This window comes from Dermacentor andersoni, chromosome 7 (assembly GCF_023375885.2).
Source record: "Dermacentor andersoni chromosome 7, qqDerAnde1_hic_scaffold, whole genome shotgun sequence".
Lineage (NCBI taxonomy): Eukaryota > Metazoa > Arthropoda > Arachnida > Ixodida > Ixodidae > Dermacentor > Dermacentor andersoni.
In genome coordinates, this window is record NC_092820.1 from 73,193,907 (window position 1) to 73,213,989 (window position 20,083).

The window sequence follows — 20,083 nt, forward strand, 5'->3', positions numbered from 1 at the left end:
CTTCAGGTAGGTAGGAATGTGGTCGCTTCCGTGGGTTTCTATATCTGCGAACCAATGGACGCAGCGAGTGAGGTATCGCGAAACAAATGCTAAGTCTAATTAACTACTGTATGTCCGGCCGCGCAGAAACGTGGGACTGCCATCATTTAGACAACAAAGTTCATGGTCGCAAGCAAAGGACATGAGGTTTCTTCCTTTCGAATTTATCTTGTTGCTTCCCCAAAGTGAATGATGCGCGTTGAAGTCCCCAACAACAATCCATGGACCAGGTGTTGCATCTATAATGTCACTCAGTCTCTGCCTATCAAAACGACTTGATGGAGAAAGGTAAGCGCCCACTAAAGTAAACGCAAGGTTTTGTTGTTTCACGGTCAAACACACATACTGATTAGTGTCATGCGGCCGCACTGGATGAACAACATAAGTCAATTCACACCGTATGTAGATGGTCACTTTGCTAATGTCAGTACAAGTCGATGACACATGAGGTTCATAGCCTGAGATCCGGACGGATGTCTGTAGCTTCGGTTCACAGACGACAACAATGGGGAATCGATTGGTGAAAACGTAATGGCGAAAATCACTGCGGGATTTCAGGTCACGGGCATTCTATTGCATAATAGATGCTTCCTTGACTTGTCTGAAGAACGGCTGACGCGGTAGAGCCATTGTGCTTGCTACTCGAGGCTAGCAAGAACCGGATCCAGGCCGTCCAGCACTTGTAGTGCACCTCGAGCAGATGGCGTCTGCATGTCGTTTATCAACACGCGAATGACATTCATTAGAGATCTTATTATGGCGATTACTTGCTTGTCTTGACCTCGCACGTGATCTGTGCCCTCATTGGTTCGTCGGTAGTCCACCGTCGACCTTTGTTGGGCTGGAGGACTTAATGTTGGAAGTGCAGGCCAGTCGTTTGTAGTAGAGGTATTCACTGCGTCATCAGACACCGTGTTGTTAGTGTGGGTGAGCGCCTTGGGAGCACCAGCCTCAGGAAGTATCGGCTGTCTTGCGACGGTATCAGTATTTCTAGTAGACGAGGATCGTCTACGGTGACGGCGGACACTACGCCGTCGTACTTTGGCGGCGGCCGCTCTGTGAGTTGAGTTGTCTCTCACCATTTGTTTGAGGACTTTCCGCTCTGTCTTGTGTCTCGGGCAGTCTTTCGACGATGCTTCATGGGGACCAGAGCAATTGGCACATTTGAAGTGAGTCGCACGGCAAGCATCTGCACTGTGCTGCTCAGAACATCTCGCGCACACGGTCGAATTTTTGCATATGGCGCTGACATGCCCGATCTTCAAACAATCACGACACTGAAGTGGTCTTGGAACGAACGGTCGCACTGGATGACGTGCTTGTCAAAGGTAGCATGCTGAAAAGCAAACAAAAAAACAGGCCTTTTCTTGAGCTGCGGTAATATGGATGTAGTTCTGTAGTGTTATCATGTATTGTTTGACCAGATAAATTAAGGCATTTAGTCGCTAACGTTTACGTTTACACATCGCACCCCTTTTTACAAGGTCATCACTATACCCCCTTCTGATTTCGCACGTAACCATATTACATTGTAAAGCATGCCATTATAGGATAGTTGGAAGGCTACTACGTAGCAAAACCGAACATTCCCGACATGTGCAAGCAGGCAGCTCGCATCACAGAGGCCAAGAAACTCCTTTGCTGTTTACACAGGCTTATTGTTGGTGTGCTGATTTCTCTTAAATTTAAGCCAGTGAAACGCATACCACTCGCATTATATATTTCTTTTCCGATGACCGGAACAAGATAAACAAGTACTCATGTCAATATAGTACCGTGCGCGGCATTATTTGTAAGAACATTGCACTTGAAAACACGATTTACCATAGGTTACTTTTCAATCATTGTAAAGAACGCTCTGGCATCGCTACAGCTGCTGTGTCACAAAGGATACTGAGGAATGCAGACAACATGAACAGTGCAAAGAAGAGAGAGAGAGAAGAATACAGGAAGGCAGGGATGTTAACCAGTCAATAGTCTGGTTGGCTACCCTACACTGGGGGAAGGGAGAAGGGGAAGAGAAAGAAGGGAGAGAGAAGGTGTCGGTACGTGTACGGACAGCACTTCAGTTAAAGTCGCTCGAGCAAACCAGAAGTTCTGAGAAAACACAAAAGTGCCTTCACTGCCTTCTGAGCCGATGATCGGTCGGGATGGTGCTCTAATATTGTCTGTTCACTCAGAGGACGATCGTCTAGTTTCCTCAATGTGTCGGACAAATACTGTCTTTGTGCTTGAAATTGAGGACAATGGCACAATATGTGGTCAATGTTCTCCTCGCATGCGCAAACATCACATGCAGGACTATCAGCCATTCCAATTAGTGCTGAGTAGGCATTCGTGAAGGCCACTCCAAGCCATAACCGACACAGAAGAGACGCTTCACGCCGGTGCACACCGGCTGGAGGTCTGAGTTGAAGTGATGGGTTTAGTCGGTGCAGTCTTGTGCGCCTTGTATGTACGGTATTCCACTCTGTTAAGGAGATCGTGCGTGCCAGAATGCCTAGTTGTCTCGCGGCGTCGGTCCTTGAGAGCGGAATGGGGACGCAGCGGTCTTCTTGGTTTGACGTCCGAGCTGCCTTATCGGCGTCATCATTACCAATGATACCGCAATGACCTGGTATCCACTGAAAAGAGATGTCATGGCCTTTTTCTCTTAAGTGATGGACAAGTTCCGCGATTTCGCACGTTAGCTGATCGTGATTACCATGTCGGAGAAATGAATGCACACATTGCAAGGCCGGCCTTGAATAGCAGAAGACTGCCCATTTTCTAGGACTTTCAGTATTTATCACTTGAAGCGCCTCGCGGAGAGCCGCGAGCTCTGAAGCTGTAGACGTAGTGACATGGGAAGTCTTGAATCGCTTGGTTATTCTCATTGCTGGTATAACTACAGCGCCGCCGGAACTGGTTGATGTAGTTGATCCATCAGTGTAGACGTGTGTGCAGTCGCTGTATTTCTCGTACAACAGAAGTAAAGTTAGTTGCTTGAGCGCTGATGATGGCAAGTCCGACTTTTTCTGAAGTCCTGGGACTGTAAGGTTCACTTGAGTACGGCGCATACACCATGGAGGAATAGAAGGCCTTGCCGCAGGTGTGTAACCTGACCTGAAAGAGGCACGGTGCGCGAAGACAGTCCCACTGAATGTCGTGTGGGGCCTATCTACTGGGAGACTTGCTAGGTGGTGGGTAGGGGTCCGGGCGACGTGTCTTATGTGCACACGCATTGTTTCAATGTTAATGTGCGTTCTAATAGTGAAATCTTGAGCGACTGCAATGACTTCAGTCGTTGACGCACTCCGCGGTAGACCGAGACATATCTTGTGTGCTTGGGCTTGGATGCTTTGGATTGTGTTCAGGTTAGTTCTGCAGGTGTTGGACATGACAGGTAGGCTGTACCGCAGGAATCCAATAAAGAGGACCTTGTACAGTTGCAGCATAGAGTGTATTGGCACTCCCCAGGTCTTTCCTGCAAGGAACTTAAACATATGGCAAATTCATGTCAGGCGTTTTTTCACATAATTCACATGAGGGGTCCAGGAGAGATTTTTGTCAAGGACCACCCCCAAAAATCTGTGACTCGTGCTGTACGAGATGATGTGTCTGTCGACGGATATCACGTATGGAGACATTGATTTCCTGGTAAATGCCACCGCTGCGCACTTCTCGTATGATATACGAAGTCCTTGTTCTCGAAGGTAGGATGATGTTAAAGTAGCTGACTTTTGCAGCCGCGCGCGAAGCTGCAGTCGCGTCACAGCCGACGTCCAAATGCAAATGTCGTCGGCATAGATGGAGAGCCTAACGGTGCCTGGCAGGATGTCGGTGAGTCCAAGGAGTGTTAGACTGAAGAGCGTTGCGCTGAGTACTCCGCCCTGAGGCACCCCACGGTTACTGTAATGCTGGGAGGTCGGGCCATCCTCGGTAAGTACGAAAAAGGATCTCTCATGTAGATAGCTACTTATCCAAAAATATACTTTGCCGCCAAGTCCTACTGCCTCTAACGCGTAGAAAATCGCTTCGTGCGTTACGTTATCGTACGCTCCTTTAATATCCAGAAACAGGGCAGCAGATAATCTTTTGCAGGACTTCTGGTGCTCGACGTACGTCACCAAGTCGATAACGTTGTCTATGGAAGAACGGCCACGCCTGAAACCGGACACTGCATCTGGATATACCTGGTAATGTTCGAGGTACCATTCTAGCCGTGCTAGAACCATCCTCTCCATTAGTTTTCCGATGCAACTGGCAAGCGCAATTGGTCGGTATGATGCAATGTCTACAGGCGACTTGCCAGGCTTGAGCAGTGGAATTAGGCGACTGGTCTTCCATTCTTGGGGAACCGTACCTGTCTGCCAGGAGCTGTTGAACAGGAGCAGGAGCACTTTTCGAGCCTCATCGCCAAGATTACACAGGGCACGGTAGGTTATACCGTCGGGTCCTGGTGAAGATGAACGCTTGCACAAGGCCAGTGCAGCTTCGAGCTCGTCCATGGAGAAAGGACTATCCATGCGGCAGTCGCGTGAAATCGGTGAGTGGCGGAGCGTCGATGTTCCAGCGCAACTAGTTTCACCAGCAATCCTCCTGCAGAAAGCTTCCGCTACGTCAATCTCGCTGCATTGTTGGTGAAGGGCCAATGACTTGAAAGGGTGGCGCTGCTGAGGGGTTCCACGGAGACCACGAACAGTTCTCCATATGTGAGACAATGGTTTTCGTGGATCCAAAGATTCGCAGAATGATTTCCATCTTTGTGATGCAAGTTTGTCCATGCGACGCTGAATCTTCTTTTGAGTTCTTCTGGCCAACCTCAAGTCATGTACAGACTTCGTGCGCCTGTATCTTCGCTCTGCACGACGACGAATTGCGCGAAGCTTCCCTAACTCAATGTCGTTTTCGGTGCGTGTAGACGTTCTCAGAAGCGAATGTTTCGTAGCCTCTAGGGCACCTTTTATGATGTCCTCTAGGCTAGTGGACAAGTCATCACGACAGCCGTCTTCGACAATTGACTTGAACATTGGCCAGTCGATACATTGTGTGACGGCGGCTAACCTGGAGTCCGTCAACCCTTCAACCCTAAGATAAGTGGGTAGGTGGTCACTTCCCCGCGTTTCAATATCCGGAAACCACCTGACCTTTCTAGTGAGGGAGCGTGAAACAAAGGTCAGGTCCAGGCAGCTACAGTAGGCAGTTCCACGTAGAAAGGTGGGGCTTCCATCATTTAACAAGCACAGTTCTTGTTCGGAGGCAAATGACACTAATCTTCTGCCTCTCGAGTTTATCTTAGAACTTCCCCAGAGATGGTGGTGGGCATTAAAATCTCCAGTAATCACCAAAGGCTGCGGAGTCGCTGTGGTGATTAGCCGTAATCTCTCGCAGTCCAACCGACTTGAGGGCGATATGTAGGCTCCAATTAATGTGAAAGTGAGCTTGCCTTTCTTCACTGTCAGACAGACGTATTGGTTTTCTTGGTCAGGCGACACTGGGTGATGGACATACGTAAGATCACGTCGCATGAATACGATGATCTTGCTGCATTCTCCGTGGGTGGCGGACATGAAACATTCATACCCGGACAGTCTGATGTTATCTGATAGGGGCTCGCAGATGACGATGACTGGGAACTTATTCGTGAACACAAACTGTCGAAAGTCCGACATGCGTGACTTCAGTCCTCTGGCGTTCCACTGAAATATCGACGCGTTTCGGACTTCGTCACGAAACGACGGCTTCTGGAGAGCCATGATTTTAACCAAGAGCTGCAAGTACTGGACTCAAAGTGTCCAGCACCTGTAGTGCGCTTTGCGCAGACGAAGACTTCATGTTGGTAAGTATAACGCGAATGGCACTCATGAGCGACCGCAGAATGTTGATGACCTGGAGATCATCAGCCAGCGTCGCTTGAACAGTTGCAGAAGCCGTTGAAGTCGGTGCGTTTTGAGGTAACTTAGCAGGGAGTTGTGCCCTCGGTAGCTCAGGCCATTCTTCAGGACGGGCGAGCCTCTCCTCTTTGTTCGCTTTCCTTGTATCTGTCTTGGTGGCGCAGTGTGGAGATGCGGCAGCCCTTCTGACTGTAGCTGGCGTGTACCTATCTGCAGTAGCGGAATTTCTTGAACGTTTTCGGTGCCGATGCCGACGTCGCCGAACAGCAGTAGCAGCCTCTCGATGCGTTGAATTGTCGCGCACCATGCGTTTTAGAATCGTGAATTCCTTCCGCATCCGCGGGCAATCCTTTGATGAGGCCTTGTGAGGACCACTGCAGTTAGGGCACTTTAGAACATGTGCGCTGCAGGCGTCTTCTGAATGGGACTCAGAGCACCGCGGGCACACTACGCTGTTCACGCAGACACCCTTCACGTGGCCAATCTTGCAACACTTGAAACACTGGAGGGGCTTCGGTACGAAAGGTCGTACTGGATGGCGGACATGTCCTACTTTGACGTGGGAAGGAAGGCTGTCTCCTTCAAGCAAAATCTTCACACAGCGTGTGTTTCCCAATCTGGAAATCCTTGTAATCAAATTGCCTTCTGTCGTTGGCTTTATCAGCGTTGGCAAGTCGTCATTAGGAATGGCAACGTCGACGTCATAAATGACGCCCGCAGTACCATCGCCGCCTGTAGGGATCATTGATCGCACCTTTACCTTGTCGATAACAGTTATATTACGTAGGTGTTGTAGGGCACTGCGATGTAGCACATCAACTGCCAGGACATTTTTCCGCGAGTTTATTCGCACGTCTTTAATTTCATTTGGTGCGATTCTCTCGAGTAAGGAAGAGAGGACCTGCCTGTTGAGGAGCCGCAAATTGGTCGCCGGGTCCACGGGCATAAAGAGCACAGTGTGCGGCCAGGGCAGCGGTGCACTCTTCACGGTAGAAGCACTTGGCGACGAAGATGCCTGCAGTAGTCTTCTTTTCGCTGATCTACTCATCACGACCTGGAAGTCATCGTCCGACGAGTCGTAGCTGTCCGAACATATCTCAGTGGCCTCGCTGTCTGTATCGCTTGACGCACTTCCACGTTTCCTGGACGCTAGCCGACCTGACGGCTGCACACCAGGAAAGTCCTCGGAGATTTCTTCATTCATTGCCGCAAGGAGGGAGCGGCAGCTCCCAGAAAGAAGAGTTTCACAAATTTAATTTAGACTGCGCAATATACTTTATACTGAGAAATATATACCGTATCCCGTTCCCCGAGATACGGAAGAACCTGGATGAGGAATAGTACTGTTTGAAGGACAGTGCTTTTACTGTCTCTTGCAATTGATAGTCGTGACATTGTTGAAGCTGTTGAACTAAGCTGTTGAAGGTTAGTTGAGTACAATGTATCTTACTAAAGGTGTAAGGACGAGTACTACGCCCGTCCACAGGTGATTTGTGCAGCTCGTGGTGCAGTTTTTGACATGGTGCCTGCTTTTTGTTTCTTTTACATTCCAGTACATGTATGAACGATATGGACTCATGCCGTATAGGGTGGCCTACGTCGCCTTCCACTGGAACATCATGCGTGGCCTTAGCTTCAGCCTAGACTTTGTTCGAGCACAGCGCCGGACTGCAGCGAAAAGCCGGTGCCGGTGGCCGCCGTATTGGAAGACGCTCGCCTTCGTCGTCTACATTCCCACGGTCTATCTTGGACCTCCGCAGATTTACGACGACTTCGCAATCCAGGTATGTTAAAGCTATGTAGATATGCACGTCACCAAAGGCATCCGCTCTTCCAAGTGTGGCAGTCACCTACGGGTACCTTTTGCATGTATCCTCTTCATAATATTTCAGCGTTTCCAACAGGTGATAGCCATAGTGCAGCCTTGAAAATGGTGGTTTCCGTCGAGTGTATACTACTTGAAAATGTATGCAAGCACAAAACAAGGTTTCACGCAGATGCTAATATAACGTTCTCGCTCTTTTGTTGATAAGCGCATTCGTGGAGTCGTCCAGAATGTATGGTCACGCTGAATTCCCCAACTACCACTAAAATGTTTGTAAAAGAATTATTTGCAAGCACTGCCAGAAGACACGAAAGCTGACCGACTTTCCCGTCTAATAATAGTACGTCATCACCGGCAAGCCTTCGACGAGCAGCTCGTCAACATATGGCGGGCAGCCCTCTTCGGACGGACAAATCAACGCCTTGAAGTAACGAATCAGGAAAGTAGAATCCGATATCATCACTTGTGAGGAGCAGAATAATGCCATTGTTTTAAGGAGCGCAAATAGCACTGAAGGTTTTCGGCAATGGAAAGTAAAGTTTCCCTTTACCTAGTCAATGTGTCCCAGTGCAAATGTAAGCATTTCCACCACTTTCAGATAAGAACTGACAACCCACCTGGGGTTATGATGACTTTTCAAAAGGGCTCTTGCCTGACACGCTAAGGTCATTTGTTAAGACTGATTCCTCCAATGCATTAACCCTAGTGATTAAAACACCATTTGGCTCACTCTGTTCATTTTGCTGTCAATAGCATGCGTGTGGGACGCAGTATTTAGTGCTTCCGTGTGTGAGAGCTAAACAGATAATGTTACTGTAGAAACTGCAATCTTTGTTCTAGATAAGCCGAGCGCAGTTCGCAAGGTTTGTGGTTACGTGCCTCTGTCATATTCTTCCTTTTATCTGTTTGTTATGTATGTTGCGTGATCGATACCTTTACAACATGCCTACTTTGACGAGACCTGATCAGTTTAGAGTCATGATACGATGTTTCTTGTCATGAGCAGAGGTGCTGGTTACTGGCGTAACAATGGGCGTGACCGAAATGAACACCAACAAGGTGATGGGTGGCAATTTGCCTGTGTCCTGCTGCCGCCAACCGGCGCCTTTATTTGCGGTTAAGCAGTACGTTTAGCAGTGATGTTTTCCTAACATGCCACATCGCGGCAGTACTTGCGTTCCTAATGAACAATTGTGTACACAGTGCATTAAACAAAGTGATTTTATTTCGTACTATTACTTTATTGTTGCCAGAAAGTGTCACCTACACAAGCTCAGTCTGATAACGGGCTAAATCATCAGCCGAATCAATTCGATGGTTGTACAGGAGCGTTGACTGTTTTCCATAAGCATACATTGCGCGTACCTTGCAAGAAAAATGTCTTCTACGACGCTGGGAAGTATATCTATCATTATCAGAATGATCAGCAAGCGTTCTCCTTGAAGTCAGTTTGCTGTGTATGCATGTGTACCATCAAGGTGTTTGTTTCCTTCAGCGGTGAATGTTATGTACTTCCAATCATTCACGTAATTGTGAACCGACGCTGAGGAAACCTGCATCTACAGTGTACACCAGCGCCACATCTCCCTCTGCGGTTGGCTTTTGAAACACTGCACTCGTGCAGTTCTTACAGAAGGCATGATGGCAACAAACGCAGTTGGACAAACCGAGACCCAGCTGCACGCTGCGCGAGGTCGCCACCGCCGTGGCGAGGATCCTGCGGAGTGGCGCCCACTTCTTCCTGATGGAACGCATGGCCCACTTCTTCTACAGGTTGGTCTGCGCATTGCATGTGTCCGACGTGTGAGGCCCGCTACTGGTACGTGACTCTACTGACGTCTAGTGAGTCTAGGTTTGGCTGTCAATCCCCGATATTAAAAACGCAGATACACCAGATTATCTGTCATAACGGACCAAATTCAATCTGCTTCTTTCCCAACACAGCGTGTAACAAATGCATGCTTATAAAGATTGTGAGACGCAACGGACGTATTTTCGAGTCGGATGTGACTTCGGTATAGCGAAGTTTGGCTATACTTCCAACAAAATTGGCCCCTTTTGTGATATCTAAACCCCAACAACATGGGCTTTTCTTGTAGCTGGTCACGCTTTGTCCATTTTTACGTGCTAAATGTTGAAACGTTTACGGCTGTTCGACTAGTGAAATTTCTGAATCGAATAGAACAAGAAAACATGAAAAAACGGCCTCAGAATGTCGAATGAAGTATCGTTTGTTTCATTGTTTTATAAAAAATTTAAAAATCTATGTGCAGAGTTCATTCGGTGTACCAAGAGAGACAGTTCTTTAGGTTATTTAGCTATTTTACACTTGCATGTAAGGCTGAATGTCCCCAAACGAATGTCTGCTTTACTGAGGAACTTGTAAATGAGAAACAGCTGCTTTCATTTATCCAGTATGCCGTGACAATGAGTCTAACGAAACCAGGAAGCAGCACGTTAGTACATTCACATGAGTGTTGTGTTTGTTAATAAGATGAGCTTGATACACAAACACTCATTATTTCAAGGTTACCAAATTACCCAAGTTAACAGCCTGTTACGCATTACTTTAAAGGCTGCCAACACGGCTTTGCTGTTCCAAATAAGAAATTGCTTTACCTCAATTGAGACATCCGTTTCGCACAATAAACTTCCTAAAAACAACTTATTTTTATTTAAAGACTCGAAATTATGTAACTCACTATGTCTATCCCGTGCGCACGCCCAGTAACCGATACCGACCGCGACTCATTCAGCAAAACTCGGAAAGGTCGTACTATGCATTATTTCTTTCCTCTACAAACTCCAATGAATGTTATTATTGCGTCGGCGATGACGGCGGCGATGTTCCGTATAAAGTCCAAAAGCGATAACATCCCGGCGTGTGTAGGTGTGAGTATAAGCGAGCGAGGTAGAGCCGAGGATGTTGCTCGATTGCGCGCGCGCAGTGGAAGCAAGCCGGGAGGAAGCGTGCCGTCTTCCGTCACGCGCTAGGTTCCGGGGGAAGGGGATGGAGCGGAGCGTTTCTCCTGGTCTGTGCACGTGTGACAACGTGCTTGTTGATTTAGTTAGTAAGCGAATGTTTACAAGTTGACACGGCCAATAAAACTAGTATCCTTACTTCGTATAGCTGCGTAATAATTTTCCACAGCAATCGATGCTTCGCCTTTCAAGCGAAACTGGAACTTTTTTTTGTTATCGTAGAAACGAATATGCGAAAATTGTTCAGAGTGATTTCTCGAATAGAGTATGCATTGAGTAGCAAAGACTGTTCAATCGGTGTTCAGGCTGTTGAGTATTCGCAAACTCGAAATAATATTGCGAATTCCACGTCCCACATCGCGGTATAGCGCAATACCTTACCCCTGGCAGCTCGGCCATGTCCAAGTGGCCCTGGATGGCCGAGCGACTGGATCTGTACAGCCTGGTGGGCTTCGCCTTTTCCCTGCTGTTCTTCTTCTACGTGCGCTACCTGTTCACCTACGGTGTCGCTGGCGCCCTGGCCCGTGCCGAAGGAATCGAGATTCCGCCGCCTTCCATGTGCATTGCCACAATGTACCGCTGCTCCCACTTCTGGAGGTGAGTACATGACGTCCGAGTTCACTGGGTGGGACAGAATCGCCGCATTCGGCTGGCCTACATTGCGGCGTTTTGGAATTCCATTGTACGGGCTAAGTCCTCACGAAGGGTTCTGACTTCTAATCTTGGGTCGTCGTATACCCAGCATCAGTTGAATTAGGTGCACCACACGTCACAGACGACTTCTGCGGTTTTCTGGTTCGCCGCGCTTCACTTCGAGCTCATCCACTTCACGCTGGCGCGCTATTCTACCAGGCAGCTCGCTATATGTGCGTGCTCTAAGTGCACCCTATAGGTTAAGCGCGGTGCCCGCCCAAATTTTGTAATGCTGTTCTCGGTGTCTAGAACAAACACGGCCTGTTTGAGCTATATGTAAACTGCGAAGGAAATTCTAGTGACCCGAGTTGCGCGAAAAAAAACCATATATCTTTTTTTTTTCCCAAACATGGCTTCGAGCCGGAAATGAAGCGATAAAGCTCACAACTGCGGTGTTCGACAAATACAAGTGCTCAACCCGCATTCCACGTTTGGTGCCTGTGCCATCGGAAATGTAAGCTTTCTGCTCAGGCACAGAAAGTTGCTTAACCGGCGCAATTTCCTTTAAAGATCTGGAGTTCCTCTGGCATACGTGCGTGTCTGAGGTTAACTGTTTCTGCTTGTCGGTGATAGCGCGCCGGCTTTCGCGCGTGGATGCGCGTGTTTGTGCATGCGGAATACCTGTGGAATGATCGCAACTATAAATAGCGCCTTTTTTTACGTTACTTTTCTTTTTTCTAGGTACTTTGACCGTGGCATGCACCTGTGGATTCGAAGGTACGTAAGTGCACAATTTGCAGCTACTCCGCATGCCAGTGAAGCGTAAACTCAAACTAGGAAGTTATTCCTGATTAGAACTTATAATAAGCTGAAGCCCTTTACGAAAGTGTTAATCGTACTTCTCACCATGCTAATGATTGAACGCATGACAAAGCGTCCGTTCAAGCCGCAGAGGTAGTGTTTTCTTCAATAAACTCTATGAACTTGCCCTAAATAAGAAATAAGCATCATTAGATAACTTGTACTTAGATTATTTGCAGTGAGTTTTCTTAGAGCCACTAATTACCTTAGAACTGCATCCACCACTAATGGCAATTTAGGCTTGAGCAGATTCAGTAATAGCGATAGGTATCTAAATAAAGAAACATATTTTTCAAGAACACTCGCCTCTAAAATGTAGATACTTTGCACGAGCAAACATATAGTAACGCATTGGGGGTCTGAGAAACGTGGAGGAAGTCCATACATTAACTAAATTCTATTTTTATAAGGGCGGTACCTGCGGTTCCTAGTAAGCAGACGAAAGACACCACGGCACTACTTTTGGAACAGTTCTGGGCGCGCTCGTTTGCCAAATTTAAAGTTATTTATCTATGCTCCATGGCCCCTCGAACCTTCGCGGATCCGATCCACAGAGGCAGGCGGTAGCCCTCACCAGAGCATTTTTGAAATGTTCCGGGTACGTCCATTGCCCGGATGATTATTTCCATAACGCATCAGCATTGTCTACAACTTTTTTTTCTAATTTCTTTTCGCCTACTTATTCAATCTCAAGGTAGCCGTATCACCTTTGTCACAATTGTACGCGCGTCGATCCGTCACAAAGCAAGAACTGCGGATGCCATAGAGAGCAAAAGTTAGCCCATGACACGGAATCTCGAGGTGCGTAGCGGAAGACAATACTGCGGATACCAATCTTCAATGGAAAGCCGCAATTGTGGCGTCATCTGCATTCGCAGGTACTTCTACAAGCCAGCGGTGGGTCACAGTAGGAGTGCCTGTCGTCTGCTGTTTGGTACCATGGTGGCGTTCTGTTTCACCTGGGTATGGCACAGTATGCACAAAAAAGACGCCATCTGGTGCGCGCTCAGCGTGCTCGGTATCGCACTCGAGGTGATAATCAACGAACTGCGAAAGCGACCTCCTCTCAAGAACTTTGAGGTATGCACAGGCGATCCTCAAAACATTATCGTGCATGGAATCACCCAACAAATTTTTTTTTATATTTCACCCCTGAGCAGATGTGGTACATGAGCTTTGTGTCAATCGGTCTGGGATGTATCCTCCGCACCTTTATAACGGAGGATACAATGACCGCGAACAAGTTTTCTTGTCAGAGCCCAACATGGTGTTTCGCGGTAGTTCTTCCTGTTTTTCCGCATTGTGGGAGTGTGCAACTTTTCCAGCATGTGTCGTGGGACCAAATCACATTCACAAAGCCAAGAAAAGAGCCTTACGGGTAAGCAGGCATTTGCTATGCTGCAGAAACGCGGTGCAGACTAGGAACAGTTCCAGGCGCCTTACCACGAAGTCAGAGAGCGTCAAGCGTCTGTGATGGGAGAAGAAGGTCAAGAGTTATGTGCGTATAGTTAAAATTAAACTTAAGGGGCACGCATCACGCGGATTCTTGCATAGCACTATTTAAAACTCTTTAATAAACGTTTTCTTCGATTCTTACAAGTTCGTTGGATTTGTCGCCTTTTTTTCCCCCGGACATAGTGCTGCCACAATATTTGTGGGCGAGGGGGGCAGGGGGGTATGTTATTTGAGTTTGCAAATTATTATGTGCATTCGAACCACTGGGCAGTTTAGGAAACAGTGTTGCAAAAAGCAGTAGTGGGTAGGAGGCGCAGAAGTGAAGACAAGTAGCGTTTTGCCAATCTTGTGCTAGTGTGCTGTTTTCTATTTTGAGTTTCTATTCTTTGCGTTGTCATCTAACTGACGTAGCAAGGCGCCATGCTAGATGGGAAATTTTCTTTCCCCCATAGGACAAATTTTAGAAACTCGAGTTTACCTGACCATACGTTCCAACACGAACTTCTTGTAAACGTAGCACAGAAGGACCTGCCACCGGTAAACTGCTGAGAGGGTCGGGTCGTAAGAAATATCTGTAAACGAGCACTCAAATGAGGCAGGCCAAAACAAAATAACGCCGTGAAAGATTTGCGCTAAGATGGCGACAGCTAAGACTACGAAGTTATAGGAATGCCAAGAGAAATAACAGAACTGTGGATTGCTTGCCCATAGTCGATCATTTCTGCAATAATTTAAGTGTGTTTTAATGCTTCGCTATATTTGCGAGTGGTTCTGCATCATTCAGTATGTTCCATAGTTTTTCCCCAATGCTTTGTCCTTTTTTGAATCTACATTTATAAGCGAATCGTCCCAAGTGTGTTGTACACACTTGGTATTTAAACACTGAATTTGTTCGCGCCATTTCTCTGTGTTCGTTTGACAATGCCATGATACGCGAAAGCAAGTAGCGAAATTGTACACTTACAGTTTCATCAAACGCATAATTTGATAAGCAGAATACTGCAGAATTATGAATAATGCGAAATGAACGTTAGAAATGTCAGACAGACAGAGATTAAATTGAGTAAGTTATTGGGTTTTATGCGCAGAACCACGATTTGATTATGAGGTATGCCGTAGTGTGGGGGCTCCGGAATAATTTCGCCCACCTGGGATTCTTCAACGTGCACTTAAATCTAAGTACACGGGTGTTCTCGCGTTTCGCTTCCATCTAAACGCGGCCCGCGTGACCGGGATTCGATCCCGCGACCTCGTGCTCAGCAGCCCAACACCATAGCAACCACGGCGGGTCGAGAGAGACTGAGAGGGACAATTACAAAGGAAAGGCAGATAGGTTAAGCAGAAAATTTCTGGTTTGCAACCCAGCGTTGGGTATAAGAGATAAGGAACTTAAGGACATAGGAAGGTTCAAAATTCAAGTGGCACACGTCATTCGCACAGCCTATCTCGTAGGCTCGTACACCACAGGAAGGGTCAGGGGTATCGGATGCTCACACTTGCAGTGTAACTAAGTATGGCCAAAAACCGCGGCTTGTTCACGGCAATTAGTAAATAGCAGGCCACACCAGGTTTATTATTGCACGTGCCCAATTTCGCGCTTCACTTGTACGTCACCGTGGGACGCAACGCTGCTTGTAAGAGAACGGTAATGGGACTTTCATCGGTAAGTGCGAAAAAAATGGCTTGCTTCGAAAATTTGCTGGCATTTTCTTTATTCGCGGAAGTACAGTCTGTCCAAAAAAGGGAATATGTTTAGGCGTTTCCGCAAGTGAATACGAATACATGACGCTGCTTTCAAACGTCAGTGCAACCAATGTGTATCACACATTGATTTTAAAGTACAAACTGCGCGTCACCAGCTGTAACATGCTATCCCTTGTCAGAAGCACTACCTGGCGTCAACTCAGCGGATGCGGGTAGCCAAGGCCTTGCTTGGTTCGCCACACTTCGTGCTTACCATGTGCGCCTGCATCTTCCACCTGGCGGAAGCGGAAGTGTGCCTCATCATGTGCAGAAGGATCTTGACTGGTAAGCACGCGGCTATGAGTGCTGAAACCTCATCCGCGTTTCTAATCATAATTGCAAAGGCGTCATCAAAGGATTGCGGAGTAACCACAGCGCCCTGACTATGCTAGTTGTTGCACACTGTGTTGTGCCGCTCATGCCTTCTCGTGCCTCCTGAGTCTATTAGTGTAATCATCCATTGCTGACAAAAAAATACGGAAAGGAAGGAAAGGCGGGGAAATTAACCACTGCAATTCTAGGTTGGCACTTAGGTAAGAACCAAAAGGAAAATTTAATAAAAAGAAAGTCGCAGTTTTGCCAGAAAGCCGAACCATTGATTATGACAGCAAATTAGCAGACAGCCGTATGAAGTAAGGATAGCACTTTTACCTGCCGAATCAACTTGTAAGCATTCGCTTGCTAACTAAATTAAGAAGCATGCTGTCAGCGTGCACAGCAAACAGGCACACATCACACTCGACGACCGCGGACACTCGCTGTCGAACCACTGGCGTGAGCAAGCGCTGCAGTAGCACCAAGGGAAGTTACCTTCGTGCTGTCTGTCGCTTCAACGTAAACTGAGCACCCGAAACACATAGTAAGCACAAAGCACAAAGCTACGAGCTGTCGACGCACCTAGACTCTGCCCCAGCACTGATTGCTCTCAAGGTACGGCCGCGCGACCGCGCGCAGCCACCCCGTACGCAGGGCCGCTATCTTGTACACGTTCGAAAAGCCGACGTTCGATTTCGCCTCACGTGATTGGACTAGATTGGCGTAGGCCACGATATCGGCACATCCTGGACAATCGCGCGAGGCGAAATCGAATGTCGGCATTTCGAACGCGTACAAGATAGCGGCCCAGCTGTTCCAGCCGGAGTAGAACGCTGCCCCCTCCCCTATCTCTGGTGCCTCGCTATCTCTGGTGCCTCGCTATGTCGGGCGATCGCGCGCAACGGAAAACAACGCGCTTCCTTCCTGCTATCCTCACTTTGCACGGAACATCACGCCAACGCCGACTCTTGCTTTTACAGCCATGATACTCTTGTTGCGAAGATACGCTGTAAAGACAAGACACTCTTGTTTTTACAGCGGAGCTGTCTTTGGCTAGTACCTGAAAATAGAATGAGTCCGAGATGCTGACCAAAACAAATCATCATGCGGGCCGATCCTGGTGATGGTGCAGAAAGGGACCAAGCTTAATGGAAAATACGCCTGTGCGCGTGGGGACCTATAACGCGCCCTTGAATTACCCTTGCCACACATGGGACCCAAAGACGTCCCAAGCACAAGCGTAAGAACAGATGTTTAAAGAAATGTTTTGTACGACATTTTGAAAAAGGACTGTTAAAGAAACTTAGTGCCCTTCCACTCTGTAAAGAAGCATGACAAGCGAAGCTGTGTATTTGGGCTCCTTAATGGCAAACTGCACCTCCGCCGTGGGTCGGCCCGGCACTGCACTATCTTCGGCATCAGCGCGCGTATGGACAGTGCTTAACGCCTCCTTCACTTCCGCCGAGAGTCGGCCAGGTATTGCGCAATCTTCGGGATAGGCCTACGTATGGAGAGTGCTTCACGCCTGTTTCACCCCCATCGGGGGTCGGCCCAGCATTGTACTAGCTTCGCGATCGGCCCACGTATGGGGAGTGCTTAATGTCTGCTTCACCTCACCGGGGGTCGGCTCGGCATTTTACTATCTTCGGGATCGGCCCACGTATCGGGAGTGCTTAACGCCTGCTTCACCTCTACCGTGGGTCGGCCCGGCATTGCACTATCTTTGGGATCGGTCCACGTATCGGGAGTCCTTAACGCCTGCTTCACCTCTGCTGTGGGTTGGCCCGGCATTGCTCTATCTTTGAGATCGGTCCACGTATCGGGAGTGCTTAACGCCTGATTCACCTCCGCCGTGGGTCGGCCCGGCCTTGCACTATCTTTGGGATCGTCCACGTATCGGGAGTGCTTAACGCCTGCTTCACATCCGTCGTGGTTCTACTCGGCATAGCACTATCTTCGGGATCGGCCCACGTACTGGAAGTGCTTAACGCCTGCTTCACCTCCACCGTGGGTCGGCCCGGCATTGCACTATCTTTGGGATCGGCCCGCCTATGGGGAGTTTTGTGCCTACAAACGGACACGATCCAAAGGGAACTGGCGCTTAACAGCTTCGCTGTGTAATTCTCGGCGCCAACCGCGCAATATAGTGGCTCTGCTCGCGCGTTCGTCATCATTGTGTTCTTCCCAGCTGGCTCCATTGGGCAAAAAATTGTCATCATGAACAATGGCTCGATCGTCGTCTTGCAAAGCAGGCCAGGTTGCCGCTCATCATTCCAGCTTAGAATTTGACTTCACTTCTGCCGTCGTAATGGGGGTAAAAAAAGAAGTTAGAAAATAAGAGAAATAAAAAGAATTAAAAATAAAAATAAAGATAGACAAATTAAAAAAGAAACAAACAGCAATGTTATGTGTGTGTGCCTTTATTCAACCACTATAGCATAACCACCATATAGAACTTAATATAGTTATTGAGCAATTCAGTTTCGCTGGCCTTCCATCTTCACATAGTGGAAGGGCTTGGAATTTTTTTCTTCTGTTTTTTGTTTCGGTGTTGAGCGCGAGGGCTCAAGCAGAAGTTACCTGTCCAGAAGCGTCCCACTAAAGACTCGGCACTTGCGCATTTATGACGGTCTGCCGCTCCCTCGGACCAACCACACTCCCTTTCTGGGCTACACATGCTTCCCAAACAGCCGGCGCACTTGTCGCTCAGGGAACGCAAGTACCGTTAGCAGAGGAACGCGCAAGTCTATATATTAAGAAACACCAGGCGCAGTAGTTCTAACAATGCTCCCCAATTTAGATTATACGTTCCAAGATACTCCTGTGTAGCACTAGTCGTCCTTCAGTCGCTCCATCGTATGCGATCCTGCCGTTGTCACGAAAATCTCACGAGGACATCCCGCGAAGAGACCATAACTCAGGGCTGCTATCTTGTACACGTTCGAAAAGCCGACGTTCGATTTCGCCTCACGCGATTGGACTAGATTGGCCTAGGCCGCTATATCGGCGCAGCCTGGGCAATTGTGCGAGGCGAAATCGAACGTCGGCTTTTCGAACGTGTACAAGATACTAGCCCAGTACTATGCACTAGAAGTTCACGCCATAGCCAGTGTTGTTCGTTTTTCTTATTCCTCTGTTTTTATATACCCATCAGACACAGATATCTTCTTCCAATAATTTGCCACAGCTCTACCCGCACCCCAATACACATGCATGCCGCATGTCGGGCACGCAAACCAGTTAATAAGCAGCGAATGTTGCTAAACAAAGTAGTGGCAGTAGGTGCACCTTTGTTAAGTGTAATAAAACAATAAATTCGTGCATATATCAGTACTGACTTATATAACCAACTCTAAGACATAGAGCTCCTTATGGCATGGTGAATGATACTCCATAACTGTACTGATTTTCGAAAATTGCTCATATCTAGGATACCTCACGGTAGGGTAACGATGTATGTGCCCATACCTTTCCTATCTTGCATACTGAGTGTGTACCACTGGTATGGTATGGTATGGAGAACTTTATTGGGTCCTGAAGGTCAACCATACGTTGACGCGGGCCGCTCCCACGTTGGGACTGTCAGGCCGAGCCCTTCAGCCACATCGCGGGCCTTCTGGACTGCCCGTAATTGGTCAGAGAGTGATTCACTATGTAGCATTTGCCGCCACCATTCTTGTTCCTTGTCACGGTCTGTGAAGACCGCGGGGCACTGCCAAAGCATGTGGTCAAGAGTAATGATGCCATTGCACTTATTACAGTTGGTTTGAATTTCCCTCTCCGGATAGATCCTGTTAATAAAATATGGACTTGGGTATGTTCTTGTCTGTAGCAAACGTAATGTGACCGCTTGGGCTCTGCAAAGCTTACCATGTGGCAATGGGTATTCCCTTCTGCTTAAATAATAATGCTTCGTGATTTCGTTATATGTTAATAATCGATCCCTGTGTTCCCACTGGTACTCAAGGAGTATAGCATCCCTAGCAGTAACAATTTATGTGCTGTATTTCTATGTCCATACAGCTCCATATACACTTTCTCTGCACAAGCGTCTTCCTCCTACTCCAACTCCTATTCTTACAGTGTATTGGGACGAAGTCAGTCAGTCGGTCGGTCGGTCGGTCGTCCTCGTGACGCCACTGCGTCGACGCCTCACAGAACGCAACTGAAGTGATACTGTATTTCACTTTCGGCATACCTTGAAAACTGATGAGAGAGCCCTGCATGAGATGGCAAGTTGCACTGGATGAAAACGCAACAGTTAAGAAAAGCATAGCTAATCTTCCATATGGTTTACAATGGTTCCTTGTATGTTTGCTTCATAGCCCATTCTTAAAACAGCTTTTTCCCAATT

At 47.8% G+C, this 20,083-nt stretch overlaps 1 protein-coding gene and 1 long non-coding RNA gene across 4 annotated transcripts in view; one reads left to right on the plus strand and one right to left on the minus strand.

Moving 5' to 3' along the window:
• The window catches only part of LOC129385743 (uncharacterized), a 141,999-nt gene that overhangs the window by 64,032 nt on the left and 57,884 nt on the right, over nt 1-20,083 (minus strand). The window lies entirely within an intron of this gene.
• LOC126534306 (protein-cysteine N-palmitoyltransferase Rasp-like) overlaps nt 1-20,083 on the plus strand; it is a 39,322-nt gene that overhangs the window by 18,429 nt on the left and 810 nt on the right. Inside the window, exons 6-11 of the mRNA XM_050181580.2 lie at nt 7,469-7,699; nt 9,398-9,513; nt 11,113-11,319; nt 12,097-12,132; nt 13,095-13,296; nt 15,555-15,699. Coding sequence (XP_050037537.1) covers nt 7,469-7,699; nt 9,398-9,513; nt 11,113-11,319; nt 12,097-12,132; nt 13,095-13,296; nt 15,555-15,699 — 937 coding nt within the window. The remainder of the gene's footprint in view (nt 1-7,468; nt 7,700-9,397; nt 9,514-11,112; nt 11,320-12,096; nt 12,133-13,094; nt 13,297-15,554; nt 15,700-20,083) is intronic.